Source organism: Delphinus delphis, chromosome 17 (genome assembly GCF_949987515.2).
Source record: "Delphinus delphis chromosome 17, mDelDel1.2, whole genome shotgun sequence".
NCBI classification, from domain to species: Eukaryota; Metazoa; Chordata; class Mammalia; order Artiodactyla; family Delphinidae; genus Delphinus; species Delphinus delphis.
The window spans coordinates 50,693,658-50,716,589 of record NC_082699.1 but is presented as its reverse complement, the minus strand read 5'-3'; the positions used below and the strand labels follow the sequence as shown (position 1 = coordinate 50,716,589).

General features: G+C 36.5%; 1 protein-coding gene across 3 annotated transcripts in view; it reads left to right on the top strand.

The window, feature by feature from the left end:
- ANGPT1 (angiopoietin 1) overlaps positions 1–22,932 on the top strand; it is a 274,198-nt gene that overhangs the window by 129,340 nt on the left and 121,926 nt on the right. For all 3 annotated transcript variants that reach the window (XM_060035232.1, XM_060035231.1, XM_060035230.1), the window contains exon 2: positions 22,323–22,478. In XM_060035232.1, the coding sequence (XP_059891215.1) occupies positions 22,323–22,478 (156 nt within the window). The remainder of the gene's footprint in view (positions 1–22,322; positions 22,479–22,932) is intronic.

Here is a 22,932-nt window from a genome sequence, read left to right as displayed (position 1 = left end):
GACAGAGCCTGCATAACTACTTTGGTGACCTTGGGCCAGAATGTACAGAGCATGTAAATATATTGGTTTAATTTGTTTGTCTTTTTTTAAAGTATATTTCCTCATGAGAACTGCCATTGTGTAAAGTATAATTAAATATAAATATTATACTTTCTAATCTTATAATAATTTCCTGATAAATATACCTGATAAAATAGTCTGTAGCTTATATTACAGTCTATTGCAGTTGGCTCGTTTGGTCTCCTGTTTATTTACCACAACTATATTTGATCACTTTTAGGATGGAAATAACCTGATCTTAATCCTTTGAATAAAAAGAGTTTGGCAAACTTCTTTTATAAGCAAATGAAAAGGGTTTTGCAAGGCAGCATATATAAAGAAGAAACATTAATCCTAACCCGTCGCTCTCTTAAATGGGAATTAAGGTCAGCATTCTTAGAACAGCCAACTGAAGTGATGCTAAGTTCAGAAATTCTTTGGAAGTGGAACCAAACAGCTGACTATCACTAGAGAAGAAGCCATTTCAAGAGTTGAATGCTAAACGCTGGTGACATCTTTCCAAGTCACTTCTCTTTAACTGGGTCACCTGTCTTTTAAGAGAATAATGAGAGACCATAAAAAAAGAATCATCACTACCCTCATCTATTTAATTATTTATTTATACTCCATTATAAGATAAAGTAAGTCAGATTTTTCCTGAAAGCCTAAGTTGTCCCCTAGGGGAAAGTAAGGCAGACTTACTTTAGAAAAATCTAGTAAGTCTTCAGTCCATCAGAAATTAATTATGCACTAAAAAAGACATTCAAGAGAGCCTCTGGAGACTGTCATACAGAGTGAAGTAAGTCAGAAAGAGAAAAACAAATTAACACATACATGTGGAATCTAGAAAAATGTACAGATGAACCAACCGGTTTGCAAGGCAGAATTAGAGACACAGATGTAGAGAACAAAGGCATGGACATCAAGGGAGGAAAGCAGGGAGGGGAGGGTGGTGGTGAGGGTGGTGGTGGTGGCGTGATGAATTGGGAGATTGGGATGACATATATACACTAATATGTATGAAATAGATAACTAATAAGAACCTGCTATATAAAAAAATAAAATTCAAAACAAAATTTAAAAAATGAATAACATCAGCAAAGGCCAAAAAAAAAAAAAAAAAAAAGAGAGAGAGCCTCTGGAAAGAAAACCTTCTATAAGGGTAGACCATATCAAACTTTTTTTTTCCCAGACTCGAATTGCAAATGGTATCTTTTTAGAGAAGCATTGCTTCTAGGAATGATCTTTCATGGACATCATTTCACTCGTTAAATCTACATCTCATTTCATCTTCCAACATGACAAACATAATTGTACTCAGACACACCATCACTGCATCTGCTCTCCAACTCCCAGAGTGGTCAATTGTCTATTTTTCATGTTCCAGCATATTTCAAAACTCAACTTCTCTATCTTAAATATGATGTTATGACTTTCAAGTACATTGGCAAAAAGATAGTTAGTGTTCCTTTAAAATTTTGTATATTTTCTTCAGATTTCTCCAAATGCATTCTCCTTTGCACAAAGCTAAATCTGTTCAGTACTTGACTAAAAATAGTGTTGAAGTTAATTCCCACTTAAGAGGGTAGGGAATTGAGATACTGAAAAGAACAGTTAGGAATTGGAAAAGGATTTACACTTTGTCAAAGAGCCCGTTTTTAGCACCTTATCACAGTAATAACATAAACTCTTTGTAAATTTAGTTTTGACAGCATTGGGATTATCACTTTTTTCTATCTGAGATAAACTTTTAGTCTGTATTCATCATCTGTATAACTATCTCAAACATTTTAGCATGACAATAAGCGAATTCACGTTTTAATCACATTTGATAGTTTACAAAGCCTTCACGTTAATTTGGGTTATCCCTCTGTTCAAGATGAGGATACTGAGGCAGAGAAATGTAGCTTTACCCTTGGGTCATGTAAATACATGGCTGAGTTCCGGTAGTCAAGCTCATGTCTTCTACTTGGTGCTTCTAGGTGCATATATAACGTATATAACACACAAACCCAGGGAAAATACCTATCACATTCAGTGCTGGTGAGCTGCTAACCAAGAGGAAAGTATTTTTTGTTGTTTCTACCTTACTGAGGAGCAGATGAGGATCAGAGACTTGGGTTCTAGTCTTCAATATGTGATTGAATCTCTATGAGACCTTCTTTCCTCTGGGACATGGTCTTTAAAGACAGGGAATTTCAGGAAATGTCAGCCATGATCCTTTCCAGCCTGCACTTTATGTGAATGTCTGTTTGTGTTTTGTAAATATAGCCAAATTTAAGTTATCTGATAAATAGTAGAGTTAAAATAAAATTAGCAGTTTCAGTCTCTGCCTTTTATTAGAATGCTGGATAAAAATTAGGTAAATCCATTTGGTTCTATGATATGATTGTAATTTTAGGAGAACCAGGAGAGTGGTCACATCCTAAGTAACCCCACAACCTTTCCTAAAATCATTTTATTACATCCTCTAACTAAACATACACACACATACTTGCTCAAAAATTGTAGCAATTATTTGTATCAGTGGTTCTCAACTAGGCATGATATTGACTTCCAGTAAACATTTGGCAACATCTGGAAACATTTTTGGTTGTCACAGTGGGGTTGCTATTGGCATCTAGTGGGTGGAGGCCAGTAATGCTGCTAAAAATTCTATAATGCATAAGACACCCTGCCACACACTCACACACAACAAAACACTGTCCTAAATGTCAGTATGCTGAAGTTGAGGAACCCTATTTAAATTTATAAATAATGGAACAACAATCCTAACATCATAAACCAACTGACTTTTTTTTTATAGAAATTTCAGTTTTGGTCCATATGACACAAGTAAGATACATGTACTTTCAATTACGAAACCTTCACTTCAGCTTCTAATGCTCTGCAAGATCCCAAAAGTCAGTATTTAATTTAGTAAACAAGTGTCTTTTAGAAAATCGAAATAGCTGGAAGAGCAGTAAGTTGGGAATCACTCATTCATGCCTTTGTGTGAATTAATGCAACGAGAAGTAATTGTAGGGAAAAGCAGACCTGGGTGAATGCCATGGTAGAAGGGTTTAGGGAGCTGGAAGACAGTATGAGAATCTTGGGCACTCCTTAGGAGAAGGGAGATTCAGGAAGGATGATGGTGATCAGTTTGACTACTTTTCAAATTTCAATGACTAGCCCCACCATAAGCCACAAAGAGTTGCAGAACTCACACGTGTGAGTTTCAATTCTCTTCTCTTTTCTAATTCAGCTTCAAGTGGGAGATGTCAGTGATTTTTAAAATAGCCAATAATTAATTGAGGAGAATAAGAGTAAAGGAGATGTTGATGAATTAATAGATTGGTTGACAAGTTATTATACTAACTGCTTTGGTTTAGGAGTCTCAATGATTCATAAATTGTATACTAGCTTCTTGTCTAGTCTGTGTAGTTTGACCTCAAATCCTAATTTAAAACTATTAGATTTCCTACCTCATTCATGATTTAGTTTGCTTCTGTTTTTCCTTTAGTTTTTCCAATCTGAGTATTCTGTTACCTTTCCATTTTTGCTCTTAAAGGTGCTATGCAACACATACAGACAAAAACGCTACTGAGATAGCAAACTGCAAAGTTTATGCTCTGTTTATATTAATTGTCTCTTGTTGCCTAACAAATTGTGCCAACATTTAGTAGCTTAAAACAGCAAACATTTATCATCTCACATAGCTTCTGAGAGTCAGGGATCTGGGGACAATTTAGCTGGGTGTTCCTGGCTCCAGGTCCTTTGTGAGGTTACAGTCAAGCTGTTGGCCGGGGCTACAATCTCTGAAGACCTGACTGAGCCTGGAGGACCCATTCTGAGCTCATTCACCTGGCTGCTGGCCAGAGGCTTCAGTTCCTCACCATGTGGCCTTCTCCATGAGGCTGCTTATGCCATGGCTTACCCCAGAGTGAGTGGTGAGAGGGAGAGAGAGAGAGAGAGAGAGAGAAAGAGAAGCCATAATGTCTTTTAACTAGAGCGACCCATCATCTCTTCTGCCCTATTGTCTTAGTCACACAGACAACTCTGGTAGAATGCAGAAGGGGACTAAACAAGAATACGAATTCCAGGAAAAGCTGATTACCATACCGACGTTGTCTTTAAATTTAATAACCAGCGAGAATCCATCCTATTGAAATGTCGATATATAAAACACACAAATAAGCTCTATAATGGGTCACTTAAACTAATGACAGCAAGCTTTGTTGGAAAAAAAAAAAGTGTTCTAAGAAGTACTACACTGAGTTTGTAGGACATATAGACAATGATCATAAAAGAACATATGTTAGGTTCTGCTAGTTTCTTTATTATACAGAAACAGTTTTTGTGCTAATCAAGTCAGAAATATGTCTCATCTGCCCTGAAATATCAACTTTTGGCTTTTTGGTGGTACAGTGAGTGTGATTCTGAGTGAGAGAAAGGATTGACTTCTAAACCCTGATTTTTCCATTTCCTGGCTGCACTATCAGAGCCAAGTTCTAATCTCAGATGCCTCATCTATGAAACAGACATAATAGCGCTCATCTCTAATGGATGTTTTTAGGACTAAATGCTATGATGTGAACAAACTATTCAGCACGTTGCCTCACACATAGCGAGGACATAATAAATAGTGTTTATGAACATCAGCTTCCAATTCAGTGCTTCTTTGAACATCATCACCATTAATACGTTGTAAAACTAAAAAACTGGTTGAGTCAATTCTTTTTGTAAAAATGAAATAAAATTGAACAGTATAGAAAATATCAAAGTCTCCGTGGGTCAGAGACATGGGTTCCAGTTCTTACTGTGTCACTGGAGTAAATATTGTTTATAAAAACTGTTTCTTGTGTGCATGTGCGTGTGGTATTTGTTCCTTGCCCTGATTAAAACTATACCTTTTACTGTGGGTCACAGTCAAAGACATGAAAGAGCCACACTACTCTAGCCTCACTTTATGACATGTGTGATTTCTCCTGAGGAGAACCAACCTTATTCTGTTCTAGTGATTGCGTCTCTCTGAACATTTTGGAAATTGGACTACTTTAATGCCTCTTTGCTAGAGAGTCTCTTCCTGTTTGGAATTACATTTAAAGATGAAATCCTAGTGTGTGTAGTGCCATGACCTTTCCGTATGATACCATTAAATGTGCCCCAGACCACTACGTGGCTCATTTCTTTATGCCCAATGGCACAGTAGTTGTAGGTGCATTAATGGTATGCATCACAGGAAGCTCAGAAGTATCAACAGACTTACTCATTTAGAATTTTTTACGTAGCAAGTGTCCACAGGGACTTTTTAGTTGTATGATTAAATAAAGAAGTGCTAAGCCCCTGAGGTTTATGAAATTCTAAACATCAGTCTGTCTCAAAGGAAACATGCTTTTCCTGGAAGAAACTACATTTCAGGCCTTACATTGTCAAGTTTGCCAAATGTCCAGTAGTGAACCATACAAGTAAATGCTGTTTTTATTGTTTTAATATATTTTCTTTGTCTTAAATTTTTATTGATAGTTATCATCAGTGGCTTGTAGTGCTTCGTCTTCAATTTATCAGTCAATTTATCAGAAAACAAAACAAAACTTAAACACTTGCAATACTGTTACTTTCAGATTCCTGTCATCATAAGTAAAGTGATGAATAGTTTCATATTGTGAATAATTTTATACTTTATCTGCTTTTAAGTTAGATGTTCAGCTAGTTGAATTAACTGTAATGTTTAAAAGGTTAAAGAGAAAGACTTTTTTTTTTCTCTCTTTTACAATCTTCCCCCAATTCTGCCCTCTCCTCCCTGGTTCCAGTATTTTTATGAAAGACATCTGGGAACTTTATTCACTGCAATCTTTCACTTTATTCATTGCTGGCCTAACAATTCAGAATCTTATCATCATCAAAATCATAATTGTAGATATTTCTGGGTGAAACTTGCTCAAGGAGAAAGTTTCCTCTGAAGGTTTGAAACAGCTAGCACATGTTGTACGAGAGGTTTCTTTACACCCTGTGGCCATAACGTCTGGAAGAATTAGTGAATATATATAATAAATGGCTTTCTGACATTATATTAAAATACAATAAAATATTATTAACTGTTCCCAGACATTTTGGCCACCCTATGGTACATAGATTCCTGAGATAATGTAAACAGGAAAGATACAATTCTTTAAGAATGAAGATTTGCAAAACCCTTTAGCATTAGGCAGGCAGTAGTATCAGGGATTGACAATATGCTGTAATGAATCTTCTGTCTTTGTATGGCTATGGTTTACAAAATATTTTCACTTTACAAAACTGCTTTGACATAAGTATTATTACATTTACTTTACAGATGAGGAAACCAAGGCTCAGAATAGTGAAGCAACTTCTTCATAGTCATGCTAAGTGCTAAGTGTTAGGAAGCTATATCTCTAAGAACGAATTCCTCATTAATGTTTTTTTTTAACTCTACCACACCATCTCTTACATCCATACCTGCTGAGAAAGTTCAAACCCATTTCTTTTCATTAGAAGTTTATTATTTTATTTTTCAGTGTAGGTCTGTCCATATTTCCTTTTTAATCCTTGAACAATACTATGATGTAGGTACATTATTAATCCCATTTTCTAGATGCAGAAGCTGAGACACAGAGAGGGAAAGCAGTTTGCTCCAAGTCACACAGTTAATCAGTTGCCAGTATAAAGCTGTCAGAATCTGAAACTTCCTCTTTTTTCTCATACACTGCTTCTTCTCATATGCTGCTGGCTATAAATCTGAATTTGGTAAGAGAAATAATGCGATGGCTAATTTTAACTGTTAGTTATCTTCTCATTGAAAAAAATACATATAAATAAAGTTACACTAGAGAATTCACACTTCTAATAGATTTCCAAACTACTTTCCCAACTTGTCTCTAGACCAAAGTATAGGTATCTGTCATTTGCATAGCATCTTAGAGCTGATCAAGTATTTTCACACACTATTTCATTGATCATGACAACAAACTTATGAGATACTTAGGGTGGGTATAATTAGCAGGATGATCTTCCTGATGAGAAATATGTATCTCAGAGAAGTAAAAGACTATAACGTTCATATGGCTGATAAGTGAAAAAAAAAAAAAACAAATCACCCAGGTCTCCTGATGACACATTCTGGGAGCTCTCCATAACACTATGCTAAAGATAGCACAACACCCCACAAGATTCCACCTGCTTTTTCAAGTTCACGAAGACCTTTCTTCCTCTTTGGAAGAAATCAGATAGACCACAGTGAATCTTAACTTCTGATAGGAGAGATCCTTAAAACTGGGCTGATAGGCATGGTGTGTATTAGCACGGACTATAGACTCTGGATTTGGACAAGGTGGGGTGAGAATTCTGGTTCTGCTGTAAGCTCTATTTCACTGTTTCTTTGGTGGAAATTACCTATCTTCTTTGACTCTCCATTTTACAGATGAAAGAGTTGTAAGAAAACAAATGTGTGATTTCCTGATATGATTGTGGCTTTGTAGCAAACTTACCTGACTTTTTAATATAACATATCTCATGCTGTGGCATGAAAACCCTTGACTTTAAGAAGTCAAGAATGTAAAAGACCTCAGCGACATCCTGGGATGTGTAATTTTTGGGTTTCATGGTTTCCCGCAGATAATGATGCTGATATAATTTTAATATAAAAAGGCTATTCTAAAAAAAAAAAAAAGGCCTTTCTAAAACTGTGAATGCTGAGATCAATCAGTCCTGGGTGGGATATCACAGAAGAAAGAGTGATTAAACATATGCTTTTTCCAAATTATATTTGTGCGCAGTCACGTTGAGTTAACTAAGACCTGTCAAAAACTCTTTATTTCTTCTCTATGAGTATATGAAATAAAACTGTCATGGATTTCATAAACTTGAGTTATATATTTCACAATCCTGTATAGGCTATTTCTATTCTAACCGCTACCACATTATAATGATGTTGTCTGCTTGTATACTTGTCGTTCTCAGTAGACAGGGACTAGGCAATAACTATATATTTTGCATCTTTATATATTCATGGTACAAGGCCTGTTAACACAGAAAACATAAAAGTGACTCAATAGATATTTACCGAACTGAGTTTATCTCACATAAGAAAGTATGTAACAGGTATATATTTATGTATCTATATGTAATATAAACATACATAATTACACACCCACATCTGCGCATGTTCCTGTTTGTCTTTGTTGATATCTAATCTACTATCTGTAATCTTACACCTGCTTGATTAGACATGGCATTTTTAAGGGGAAACAGTCTTCTACTTTAGCGTATATGTTCTAATTCATTATTCTATACAGATATATGTATCTGCAAAATACAGTAAGTGTATTTAGTTGTAAATACACCTTTACTTTTAAGAAGTAAAATTTTTTTGACCAAAAATTATTTAGTTCAGCAATTTTAATTTAGATATAGTTCAGCAACTTATAATTTAGTAACCTAGAAAACATTTATTTCCAAAAAAGAGGCTTGCTTGAAGATTTTTGATGAAAATTGGTTGGAAAGCTTATTTTAAATCATATTAGAGTACACTCTATGATAATAAGCTTTCAATGAGTATATGAACATTAATTATTCACTTGACATTTGTGTTTATTTGAAGGAGTGATGGTGTAATGAACAAGAGAATAAGCATGGTACTAATCCGTATGCTATATGAAGATGGCATCTCTCTTTTGGTTGAGTAAGTGAAAGAAAACACTAATACTTGTCAGCAAGGATAATTAATGAGGCCATAAAAAGCATATCATCATGGAGCTGAGGAAAGAATGAGTCACCTTGTCATATAAAATAATTACTTTGTGCTTGGTTTAGGAAGGCTTCAAAGTTTAGATAGGTTTAGGAAGGCCTACTACGTATTGATCCAATCATTCTTTCAGTATTCCTAAGCGTGATAGTGGTTAAGTGGATTTTTCATTGTATTTAAAAAGAGAGAACAAGTGAATAAAGAGTTGTTTTTTACCATTGGAAAATGATAGTCAGATGTTAAATACTTTTTCGGTACGTGGGCCTCTCACTGTTGTGGCCTCTCCCGTTGCGGAGCACAGGCTCCGGACGCGCAGCCTCAGCGGCCATGGCTCACGGGCCCAGCCACTCCGCGGCATGTGAGATCCTCCCGGACCGGGGCACGAACCCGTGTCCCCTGCATCAGCAGGTGGACTCTCAACCACTGCGCCACCAGGGAAGCCCCAGATGTTAAGTACTTTTATTATTCCCCTTACCTGACACTGGAAGCAACTCTAATGCCTTTAGGATCAGGGCAGCTTACCTTAATAGCTTAAAGGGAAAGAGAGGTAGGCTAATTGGAAACTGTGAGTTCTGGATAAAGACTTGAAACTATACTTAAAAAATAAAGTGCTAGCCAACGAAAACACTTCAGCTGGACAGATTTGGGCAGGAAATGACCTGATCATGATCCTTGCACTAACCAAGGACCTGAGGCCAACTGAAGCGGAAAGAGAATGGACTTGGGGTATCAACAGACTACCACCTCTAGCATTTGGGCTCTGTGACCCTGATCACATCACTTCATTTCTCAGAAGTTTTCCCATCTCATATTGGTGAGATGGTAACAATATCTATTCCAAAGGGCTGCTGTGAGGAATAATTAAAGCTCATTGACTGACACATAGGAAGTGCTCAATAAATAATGGCTGCTGTTCGAAGATTTCCACAAAACCCTTCCCCTTCAAAGAAACTACCTGTGGTTGTTTCTGCTCTTTTGTTTATTTGTTTTCTTTAGTTCACTTGAAGCCAGGGAATTGGGAATGGGTGGATAGGGGACAGCACTAAAGGAAAAAAACTAATGGAACCAGTGGGGCACATCTGTGGGTACAGATTTGATCTAAGCCACCACTAAGTTGCCACATGTTTATAAGTTTCCCACTGAGTGAATGCATTCTAATATCTTTATGTCTTTACAAATGTCATTCTCTCATTCTTTATGTTTTTTCTGAATATAAAATTAAATTGTTGTTTTCTTAAAGAAAGTGGAAAATATCAAACCATTTCAAGAAGAAAATAAAATTCACCTGTATCCCATCAGCCAGAGATACACATTGTTCATGATTCAGTGCTTCTTTTCTTTTTCCAATGCATACAAATGTGTATCTGAATACACTTACCATAATTGAGAACATACTACATATATCATTTTGTATACTACTTATGTTAAGCAGAAGGGTTTGTTTTTTTAAGCCATGGAGAGCTGGTACTTTTTCATCACTTTATACCTTAAAATATAGGCTAAACAGTTGATTCAATGAAAGGCTCCCTAAGAAGTTGGAAGGGCTGTCATTATAATTTATGTCATGGTTATTTTAAAATCTTAATGTAGTAATGTATGTTTGAGAAGGACTGTAGAATCAAGTTTTAGATCTGGTAACCTGTTTCCTTTTCCCCCTTTCTTTCTCAATCCCCTAACTGCTCTCTCTGGGAAATAACTATTTGCCAAATATAAAAATTATTGGTATGGATTCTTGAGATACAGTCTATAAATGGGGGAAGACTCATCATACAGCTTTCTTTCTGCTCCTTAGAGAAGAAATCCTAGGGGCTTCGGGAGATGCTGAGAAACACTTTGTTCTTTCTTGTGACAGAGCTAGAACTCAGGGTAATGTGTCTATTTAGAGTTTGTACTCCTCTCTTCTGAGTTAGTCAAGCCTTGGGACATGACTGTTCTATTAGCTGTTAAAATTACTAAACCTGACTCCTCCCTGTAATGCATAATAAAACTATACTACTAATATGTCTAAGTCTCAAAAACATAATGTTGATTAAAAAATAGGAGAGTTTAAGGAGCCTAATAATAAGGTAATGTTTTTATAAATCTAGAAAATATACTAGACAGTATATAGCTTATTATTTTAGGTATATACCTATGTTGTATAAGTTCACATCAACTTCAGGATGTGTGTGTGTTTGGAGGGGGTGCTTTTGTTATTGTCCAGATAACATTTTATTTCTTACTAAAAACAAAAAGAAAGAAAATTCAAACCAAATATGTCAAAATATGACATCTGCTCTCCAGACGCGCAGGCTCAGCGGCCATGGCCCACGGGCCCAGCCGCTCCGCGGCATGTGGGATCCTCCCGGACCGGGGCACGAACCCGTGTCCCCTGCATTGGCAGGCGGACTCTCAACCACTGCGCCACCAGGGAAGCCCCATCTGCTAATTTTTTAATGCTAGCTTTATGGTGTCTATTAACAGTGTATTTCATGATTTAAAAAATATTTCTAAGTTTCCAAGCTTTAGACTTTCCAAAAAGTAGACCAGCCTTCTTTCAGTTAGTGAAAAACAAATGGTTTTGAGTGGTCATTGCTTGTTGGGGATGGGATGAAATCAAAAGGAACACTGTGAGGTGGTCTACAGCTCCCAAAACTAGATGAGTGAGTCTTTAAAACAAACTTTTACAGAATTCCTCTGGCAATACATGTGGTAATGGGAGCAGGTATTTTAAACAGTTACTCATGCTCAGTTTCATTCTCTCTTGTGGTGTGAGGTTAATTCTAAGAGAGACTAATTCATTGTAATGGTAATTAGGGCACCCTTCCAATAACACTTGAGATGTAACAAGCATCACTAGGGCACCAAAATGGTCTTTGTGAAAGAAGAAACAATGTCCAGTGTCTGTCATCCTTTGGTCAAAGTGAGGAAAAATGGGGATTTTATTTCATTTATAAGATGTCAGCAATCACTGTCCCTTTCTTATGCTTTGAATAACTATTTCCAGCCTACTAACCTTTCTAGTACTTAGACCAAAGGTAATTTAAATAAAAACTACTCAACAAATATTATTCAGGAAAAATTAGACCTCACACAGAATGCTTTGGAATGTGTATTATACAATGACTTTGACAGTTTTATGACTGTACAAACTTCTTGTACATTCCATTGAGGAATCCCCTATTGTAGGAAAAATACATACATGCACACATGCTCTTACCATTAATTTTGCCACATTTAAGCAGATAAAAGTTAGTTTAAAAACGCCATCATAAACTTAAGAGATATTATAGAAGATAAGGAAGACAAATAGAGCAACTGTATTTCAAAAAAAGAAACAGCATGTGTGGGAAAGTAATAGCCTAAAAAGTCAGAATGTTGAACAGCGGGGTTTCATTGGAATAAGGTTAGATTTTAAGTGCTAATACCTTGCAATTTTATATGAAACACCAGAGTAAAATGATGGCATTTTTCTACCTACTAGTGGTATTCCTGAAAATCTATAAATTCCTTCATTATTAAGGCTTTTGAATTTTTGTTAGTGTGTATCTTATATCGTATGCTGAGTACTTAGATTTCATGATCTGTCTTGCAGTGTTTTCATTTAACACAGGAGGTTTCCCTTAAAAAAATGAACATCATAAGTTACTTGTTTGTATCACTGCCATTTGTCATAGGAGGAAAAAAATGTAGTTTACAGAAGATGTTTCTTAGAATTATTCTGTGGAGTCTCTTTTACCATATCAGTTGCCCACAACCTACCGTCTGTTGGGGTGGTCTCTAGTTCAGATGTCAGAGCTCTTTCTTTTTTTAAGTGAACCAGAATGCATTTTATGTAATGTGTGGGGGGTTAAATTTCATTCCAGATAAGAAACTAAAAAGCATTAAATTAAAGGAATTTACGTTTGCAGTTTTCTGTTTGAAACAATATGTTCTTTAGTTTAAAAACTATCACTTTCACTGATACAAAAACCATGTATACAAAATTGCTTTGTGGTTCTTCCCTTTTTTCTGTCATCTAAGTGTAAATTCAGAATTTGGGAGAAAGGGTTCTTAGTTGCTTGGCAGATACTGAAGCTGTCCATGACTGTTTAACAGGCATTATCTATACTGATTAAATCTGACATAAAACATACCTCATCCAGAGGAAAGTGATGCATTAGTTATTTTACTTGAATCTTTAATGAAGTAAACTACAGTGAAATGAACAGAACCACAAAGTGTGAAGGTAAAATCTGAAACGTGTAGGTTGAGAGTATAAGAATATATGTGTGTGGGAGCATATGTGTGAAAATAAATACACACAACATATATATATACACACACACAGAAATGCACTTATATGTTTTATTAAAGGGGTAAATTTTATGCTTAGTGTGTTTGAAAATTTAGTTAAGTGCTAAGGAATTATCTGCCTGAGCTTTCTAATGAATCTCACATTAAAAATCTGATAGCATGCCCTTGCCCTGTGTGTGTGGCCTCAGTGGCATGCCCATGCTTCTGACTGATTTATCTCTTGATTTCCTGAACAGTACATTTGAAGAGATGGTCAGGAAAGTCACCTCACCTTACCTAAGCAAGCACAGTTCCTTGCATGCTGTCATAGTCTTTCTGGCTTCCTTCTTGATCCCCGCATCCTCCAGGTTTTCCAGACCACATTTTTGTGCACTAAGGCAGACATAAGAAATTTGTGCCCTCCCTGCCACATTCATTTGGGATTGCTTCTGGGAAGATGTCCTTGATTCCCTCATTTAGAAGAGTCATTCCTTCCTTCATCCTACCCCAGCAGGCAGGAAGGACATTTGTACCTTCATTCCAGCACTTGTATCACACTTACATTATAAACAGTCTTGATCATCAGAGTCAAGTTTTACTCATTCTTTTGCTTTCATTGTATAGTCCAGTGATTAACACATGGCTCCTTTTCAATGTGTTTGCTGGATTTTACTTAATTTAAATAATTACCCATAACAGAGATGATTGAGAAAAGAAAAGTAGGGAAGGTACAGGAAGACAAGATAGGATTATGTGGTCCCATGAGTGAGGATATTTGTCTTCAGACCTATCTACTTTTGCATCATTTACATTGGTCCCATTGACATTCAAAAAGACCTCACTGAAAGTTGCTAATGTGATATTTCATACTTTCAGGAACAAATATAACTAAAAGTGAAAAGTTTCCTTGAGGAGAAAAAATTTGAACTGATATTGAAAATCAGGACCTAACCGAGGAGAAGGGAGGATGAGGTAGAAAAGGAACCTTCCCATCAAAACAAATTATATGCAAAGGCATGGAAGCAAAAGAAAATAATGTATGTTTAGAAAAAGGCAAATAATTTGGTAGGTCTGGAGCATAAGGTACATGTAGGGAGAGGGAAACCAAGTCTGGATCATAAGGATTCTTCATTGCTGATTAAGGAGTTGTGACTTTAGCTGCAGGTGGTGGAAGCTACTGAAAGAGTTTAAGAAGTGGCGTGGCAAGGCCAAATCTGTGTTTTAGATCGATCAAATCCTTTGGTTATGCCACGGATGATAGATTGGAGGAAGCAAGTCTGGATTCTGGAGACCAGTTATTAGGCCATTAACAAATCCAGAAGAAAAATGACAAGAGTCTGCCCTAAGTCAGTGCCAGTGAGGATAAAAAGATATGGCAGAGAGAAGGGGAAGAGGAGAGAGGGATGGACCTAGGCACCCTTCAGGAAACAGAAGCAACGCAATCTGGTGCTGATTAAATACAGAAAATGAAGATAAGGAATAGTCAAAGATGCTTCCTGTGACTTGGATGAATGGGAAGGTGGTGGTAGTGCCATTCATTGACATAAGAAACATAAGAAGATAGCCAGGTTGTGTTGGAGGAAAGCAAGGAATATATTTTGGGCAGAATGGTGCCTGGAGATTAAGGGAATCAGAGGTTCTAGCTCTTTATCTTAAAACAGATGTGCGTGCTATAGAGATTTGATCCATGACTTTTCTGTTGTGTTCCTGTATCATTGTTTTCTAACTGCCACAAGGATATGTACTATATATTTTATAGACATATCCATCCATATTTTGATTTTCTATAATAAATAAAAATTAAAATATTGCAGACTCCTGTGCTTTGTAAAGGATGTTTTAAATGAAGTAATTTGAGAGCTTCAAAAGATATTAAAAAGAATCTAAACCAGCCCTTCATTTCTATATGAAGATCTAAAACCCAATTTGCTTAAGTGACTTGTCCAAGTTCACAGAGTAAATCAACAATAGTACCTGGATTAAAACACAGATAACCTGACTCCTGGCTGAGTGTGTTATTTACATTTCATCTCCCTTTAAAAAATGTAAAGAGAAAAATTAAGCAGACATTTATAAATATTTTTGAAGTTTCGTGACTCTGACTTTTCCTGTGTGTGAAAAGGTGGGATGTAAAAGAGAGGTTCCAGGCTAGTGAGGTGTGTTTTGGTGCAGGAAACATCTCATCTGTTTATGTGAAGAGAGAATGATTTTCCTGGGTCCTGACACAACTATGGGGCACTATATGTGAAATGGCAACTTTCAGCAGCCACAAAAATGTGGTCTTAAAAGAGTCATAACCAAGAAAATGATTGAAGAAGAATTTATTCATATGGGATTTTTCTGGGGTACTGTTGAAGTTAGCTTCTCCATATGCCTCAGCAAGGGTGTTGCTGTTACTCTTTTGGAAGGAATATAACAAACGTCCCCCCAACATTATTAATTTCAGTAGCTGAGAGCTTCTCTTATCAAAAAGAGATAAGAATATTTACAGGAAGAAATATAGTCAGAGGTAAACTCCAGAGTATTCACCGTCTATTGAAATGACACATCTAATAAGCATTTATTTCCGACAAGGCTCAACCCTTTGTATTGGTAATACCTGGTACCAGACTTAGTGCATAGGATGCGTTCATCACATATTTGCTAGGACTGAAGTGAACTGATGTAGGGTTAATAAGCCTGAACTAATATAGAGTCTGGTCTCAGTGTTTTCCATTTGTGGGGTGATGCATAGGGAGAATAAAATCAGGGGGAGACTGAGGCTCATTGACTAAGGGGCAGCTAGTGGGCATTCGTGCTGGAAAGCAAGGGTAGAGTCCAGAAAGCAAAGTTAAAACCCCCAAAACTGCTAAGCATGAATTAGTATTGTGAAAGGGTAGCCTCAAATCAGGAGCCATCAGAAGTAAAGCAAGTAGCAGGAAACAAGGGATAGGAAAAGAAATGTGGGGTAGGCCAGCAATACCAGCAGCCGTTGTTGACTCAGCCTGCTGATGTTAAGTCTGAGTTTCCCACACACTGAGTGACCACAGCCCGACATCTGACATTAATTAGTTGTTTCACCTTGCTTTCTATAACCTCTCTGAACCTCAGTCACCACGACTATAAAATGAGATTCTTGGAGCTCATGATATTTAATGTCTCTGCCAGCTCACTTATTCTAATGGTTTTCTTTCTTCTGTAAGTAGTATTCTTTCAGATACTGAAGTGAAAAGCGGGATGCATGTCACACATATCAGTACAAAAGCTGTTTCAGATGTCAGCTAAGTAGATTTATTGTCTATAAAGACGATTAATTATACTTCTCCATTTCATAAAAAAAACAGTATACTGGAAATTCTAATAATAGAAATTCTGGCAAATAATATATTTGGCCTCAGCCTTCTTTTTTATAAAACCATAAACCTAGATTCGGTTGCATTTTCAGGATTGCCACGGATTTATGAAACAATGATATTTGATAAAAGCATCAATATTTAAGGCTTTTTTTTACATTGCTTTACCTTTTTATTGCTTTCCCATATTTACCCTTTTACTTTATTTCATGGTTGTTTTGCCATAACTGAGTAATACCATATGCAGCAACATTCAATGAGAGTCCACTTAATCTACAACATATTTTAAGTGAACAATGCCTTTGTCAATTTTTATAGGGCTTAAAATGTTATTTTCTTAAGAATTACATGGGGAAATTCTGTTCTTTGTGCTTTAAGATAAGCTGTCGTTTAAGAGATTTAAGAGATTCCTTGAAGTGACCTCTTGAAGTGAAATGATAGAGAATGCGTTTCACATGCAAGACATATCATAATCTCACACAGATTTTGGTTCTCATGAACATGAAGTGGCAAGAATTTTGAGGGCCCAGTAAGAGATCTTTCCCAGAACTCTCTTTTGTAGTGGAAAATGATAGCATTAATTCTCTACTCGTCATTGGGCAAAAGACATTGGTGTGCGATTTATGAGTGAACTACAAATGGATGATAATCTTCACTTCTTAAAAATATTTTTTTCTCTATTTAATAATGCTACTTGTCATACAGTGGACTGTACATTTCCTTTCTCACCACCTATAACATTTCCTAGGATATTACAGCCATCAATCACTGTGAAAATAATTAAATAAAAAAATGAAAAATTATCTGTCTTTGGACAGTTTCACGTCATCCATTCTGTAGCCTTCAATTTATGTATTCCCTGCATGAATATTGTGTGTTTACCAGAATTTGTCTATGACATTTGTGATAGTGTGCTTGTGCTTGATGGGTGACCATCCTATAAAAGGAGCATATCCTGAGGGGCCATCTAGCTTCTTTCAAAGCAGCGTAACAGCTCTACCGCAGCTTATTATGTGATCACAGATGATTTGCTTAACTTCTGGAGCCTGTTTCCTTATCAGTGAAATGAGAAAAAATAATAGAGTGGCTGGATTGTTACAAGTAGTCAGTGAGATATATTTTTGTAAAACCTGATACATAACCTAGCTTTGGTAGAGGCTTAGCATATTGTCATTGTTGTTATTACCTTTGTTATATTTAACAGTAGTTTGTAAGAAATAAAATCAGAGGAAGAAGACACACATATTATTATAAACTGCATACTAAGAAAAAAAGGTAGGCGTTGATGAGAGGATTTTTAATGACCCATTGTATTAAAAGTGCTAGCAAAGTGAACTTTCCAAATACCTGGCCCTAGACCTCTCACCTCATCTCAAATTAACTTGGCCTCTAATGTGGTGAAGCAGAGTGAAGTAATCACCCTCTAATGTTGCATGTTTTTCTAAAAGGAAAAAGTAAATGAATTTTCAATGAGCTGGCTAAAACTGAGATCAGTAAATCAATTTAACCAGTCAATCAAATAGCCAACCAATCCAACAACGAAACAGTTTCCATAACTCTGAGGTTAGTGGAACGTCAGAAGATAGATTTGAGTCATTTCTTTCATTTCTAACAAGACACCTAAGGCCTCTGAGCCTCAATTTCTTAAACCATAAATGGAGTCAATACTTCCCTTGTAACGTTGGTATAAGAATCAAGTCAGACAGTGTATGAAAGCTCTTTGTAAACACTAAATCACTTTACAAATGTAACATTATTTCCTTACGTTAAAATCACCGTTTACCATTTATTATATCCTTTCAAATCACATCCTACATCCTCTTACTAGTTTTTTGGCCAATACTTTATAAAACTCTGGAGTCAGACACTGAGAGTGACAGTATAGTCAAATAATTTTATGATTCAGATTGGGAATCTCCTACTTTATAACCCATTAGCTCTTGTGGTCAGCAAATTCTAAGCTTAAGATTCACATCTTAGATGTTTATAAAACGTTGAACCTTGAAGTAGCCATCATATTCTGTAAACATATTTTGAAACCAGTACAGAATATATGAAGACAATCAAATTTGTTACAAGTCTTTTCTGAACCTGGCTAGTGTAGCACATGAAGATGGATTTCACAGTTATACATCTACAGAGGAATGTTTAGAGATTAAGATGAAAGTAGTCCTCCTTATTAATCACACATTGTATATTTGACTTCTGCCTCTCTCCTCAGCCTTTAAATCAACTACATCTGGTTTTTGCTACTTCAGTGTGCCATTACCTTTTGCATTAAAAAGCAGTTACTCTTAGAGCAGCCCCATTTGATTAAAAAATAATTAGCTAGAGTTAGATTCATGTTACTCATCATGACAGCCCAAATAAGAATTTTAGGCTAGGTTGGAGACCTACTTTATTTCTACAACAGGGTCAGCAGAATTGGGAAGCTCTTTGTGATAAATACTGGCATAAAGCAGATATTTTGCTTTGCTGGTGTTAATTTTTACAGTTTTTTTTAAAAAAGCACAATAATACAGAATAGATGAATAGATAGTATCTAACAGAGATAGGACCACAAAGCAGCTGAACATTGATATAATAGTCGCTCTATGCCAGAGGGTGTCCTCCTCTGTGGAGACTGGGGCACGTGATTATTATTACACCCAGAGCAAATCAAAGTCTGGGAACTGACTCCACTAACCAACTGAATAAGAAATTGATATGTAATTATCAAGCACATCTGTATTGGAGCTCACTGATTAGTGAACTTTCTCTCAGGAGAGAAATCTGCATAGGAAACCAAGTTGTTATTTGAAATTTCTTGGTAACCAGGGAATCTGGCATAGAATAATTTGATGGTCTAAATCACTTTTACTCAAGGAAATTGCCATTTTGTGAACAAGGTAAGAAGCTAGGACCAGAATGTAAATTAAAGCATTGGAGCATTACTTTCTTTATATATATATATATATATATATATATATATATATATATATATACACACACACACACACATATGCATATACAAACACACACATACCCCACACACACACACACCAGTGTGCTTAGCAACATAGATAATTTGCATTCTGCTATAATTTTCTTATCTCATAGAAGACTGTTCATAAATAGTTCTGATATAGGCAGTTATTCTGTGGACCACACTTTGAGAAGCATTGCTCTTTGCCTGAATCAGAATTACGCTAGGAAGTTTTAAATATATATAGTTTCCTAGTACATACCCTTGAAAATTCTGATTCAAAGTTCTGGTGTGTTGCACCTCCATCTGCATTTTTAAAATGCTCCCCATGCAGTTTGGATAAACACACAAGGTTTAGCACCTATGTAATAAAATGCATAGGGTAATTAAGTAGTGTTTAAGATGAAAAGGTTAGAGGTTAAAAACCTGGGTTTTGACACTGGGGGTGCCAAATTCTTGTTTGTTCTTGAGCAAGTTGTGGATTTTCTAAGCCTCGGTAGTCTTACCTATAAATGGCTATAACAATACCTACCATATAAAGTTGTTGTGAGATTTAAGCGCTTTTGTGAAAGGAAAGCACTTAGCTCAGTGCCTGCCACATGGTAGACAGTGGATAAATGTCAGCTGTAAATGGTAGGTATCATCTCCATGATGGAGACTTATCTGCCATTTTTGAGAATACACACATTTATATAAAGCCCCAAATTCCCTGGATAAGCAAGGAACATACGCTAATGTGTGCCTGTCTGAGGCTTCCTTCGCTAAGCATCCATCAGATTTATCAGTCAAGACTTTTTTGGTTTTGTTAGAAACTAAATCAATGTGATTGACTCAAAAGAAAAAAAAAAAGTGGGCTGCTCAAGGGGACATCACAGAATTTATAACTGAATGTCCAAGGGTGGATCTGGCTAAAAACATGACAGGACGGAGGTGCTCTAAAAGTATCCTTCTATCTGTATCACCTGGCCTACGTATCTATCTTTCTGACTTAGCCTCAATCTTAGACTGGCTCTAGTTTTGTGATGGCAAAATGGGGCATCAACAGTGTCAGGCATATATGTTACCAGCTTACCACAGAGGAAAAGGAAGTTCTTTTGTAGGCTAGTTAGACAAAATTGCATAACTGAGACTTACTGGCCTTGCTCACAGTACCTTTCCATTCTTGAACAATTTATTCTCTCTAAGCAGGAGCAGAGCATTCTGATTGTCAGGCTCAAACATGTACCTTACCCTGAAGTTAGGGTGGGACAACTCCACCCAAAGCATTTGTTCTGAAGGAGGAAAAGACAATTTCCCAAAAGAAAGTTAAGGGAAGTTATTTAGAAAAGAGGGAACATATGATGCAGAATCTAAAACAATAGATGTCTGTTACTCCAACCCACCCTCCTTTCCTCTACCCTTCCACTGTTGTTAAAATATGTTAGTTCAGTTGGAATAAAGCCAAGATTAAATTTACCCTAGAGACCTTAAGTTTTGTTAAGATAATTTCCAGATATGTGTTCTAATCTATTTTGTATTTGTTTTAGAATAAATTTTTGTGAGTTGAAACTTTCCCCCTACTTCTAATTTGGGAAGGGGACTTGAAAGGTTGAAGGGGAGTTACCTTATATTGACCAAGAACAAAGTCAGAACTTATTAATAACAATATGAGTTTGATTCTGACCTTTCATTTTCTTTAGCTTGGGACAGACTCATGTTTGATAAATAGAAATAAGCAAGAAATGTTGTTAGAAAGTGAACTGCCAAAGTTACAAAGAAGAATTTAGTTTTAAGCTATGTTTATTACATGACAATAGTGTTACTATAGATTATAAAATAGTGGATGTATTTTGGTTCACTAAATCAGTAAAAATCACGTAGCTGTTAATAATTTGGAACCCAGCTTATGAAGCACGACTTGGCAGAACTATCAAGTGGTTAGCAGTGTTGGTGTGAAAGTTAAGGACTTCAGCACTCAAATCCAAGTCTGGCTGTTTTTGTGGTGTGTGGCCTTGGACCGGACTTCTCTGGGATGCAGTTTCCCCTTATGTGTAATTGGGTAATAAAATGTAGTCACCACACAGTTGTGGGGGAGAATTAAGTGCACTGACAGGGAAGTGCAGGCTTCTTTCTGTATTTTTCAAGCATATGAAAAATATCCTCAGTTTTATTCTCCCAAGTGCCTAACGGGCTCCCTCATAGTAAGTCACTTAATAATTCTTCTTGCCCCCTATGGTACCATTTATTTTACAACCATCATATTCTCTAAGGTGGCACCATAAAGGACTAAACATTCCCCAAGGCAAGAAGGGCAAATGCTGCTTTATGGACCATATTTTCAGTGCCTTTTTTTGAGCTTGCAAAGGAGCACTGATCATAGTTTTAGCTAGCTCTGAGGCTCTGCAGCTCATTTCATATGCTGTTGCCTATACGTTAAGATTCCCTTAAAGGCTTGTGTTTTGGGTATCTGCCCCCCTCCCACTCCTTGTCCCATTTCCCTAACCCAGCATGGTCTTTTATTTTTCATTACAGAGGAGGCTGAATATTTCTCAGAGATAAGTGTTCAATATGGTATAATGAAAAGACCAGAGAACCAAGATTTAGATTTAAATTGTTGTGCTAACTCTGCTGAATTTTTGCTGGTGACCTTAGGCTCATTGTTGACCTTCTCTAATTCTGTTTCCTCAGCTATAAAATAAAAAGAACAGTGAGGTCATCTGTGCTTAACTCTCTATCTTTGCTGTAAGGGTTAAATGAGAAAGCACTATCCAAGTGTGAATTTTCATTGTGATTGTGTTGATTATATATGTGCATCAGTATATTACGGGTTTGTTAGCAACTGTGTTCCTGTGTGCTCTGCTCCCATTTCCCCAGCTCCCAGAGATGCTGAGGATTCCTGCCAGATGGCTGATTTGCCAGCTGTGTCTTGTTTTATCATTGTAAATATTACATGCTTCAACTGAAAGACTTTGCTTATAATGTAGTATGTTTTGTCCTTTATCTCTTGCAGATTGAGAATTACATTGTGGAAAATATGAAGTCGGAGATGGCTCAGATACAGCAGAATGCAGTTCAGAACCACACAGCCACCATGCTCGAGATAGGGACCAGCCTCCTCTCTCAGACCGCAGAGCAGACCAGAAAGCTGACAGATGTTGAGACCCAGGTACACCCCTGAGCCAGAGTCGTCAAACTCTTAACCCAGATGATTTTTTTTCCTTTAAGTTACTCCATAAACACAGAGCACATTTCAGCACTGGGATTGGGGAAACATACACATTTTTGTTTATTGGTAATAACAACAATGACTGCCTGACATGCTATGCATGTTTCTTTTGATTTCATGAGAGTTGGTATATTTAGCTTTGTATGTGCTTGCAAAAACAGGACTAGGACTGTTTGTATGTGCTTCCAAAAACAGGCAAAGGACTTAATCAGCATTTAAATTTCAAATAAACACTTCAGCTACCAACTGTGATATGATATATGTCAAACAGAATAACCATTTGTGTCAAATTGGTGCCTTTGATGTACATTTTTGACCTGTCCTGTTTTATCTCCAGTAGTACTCTAACAGTAATGGCACCTGCAGAGGTTTTGTGCAGTCAGTGGATAGGAAG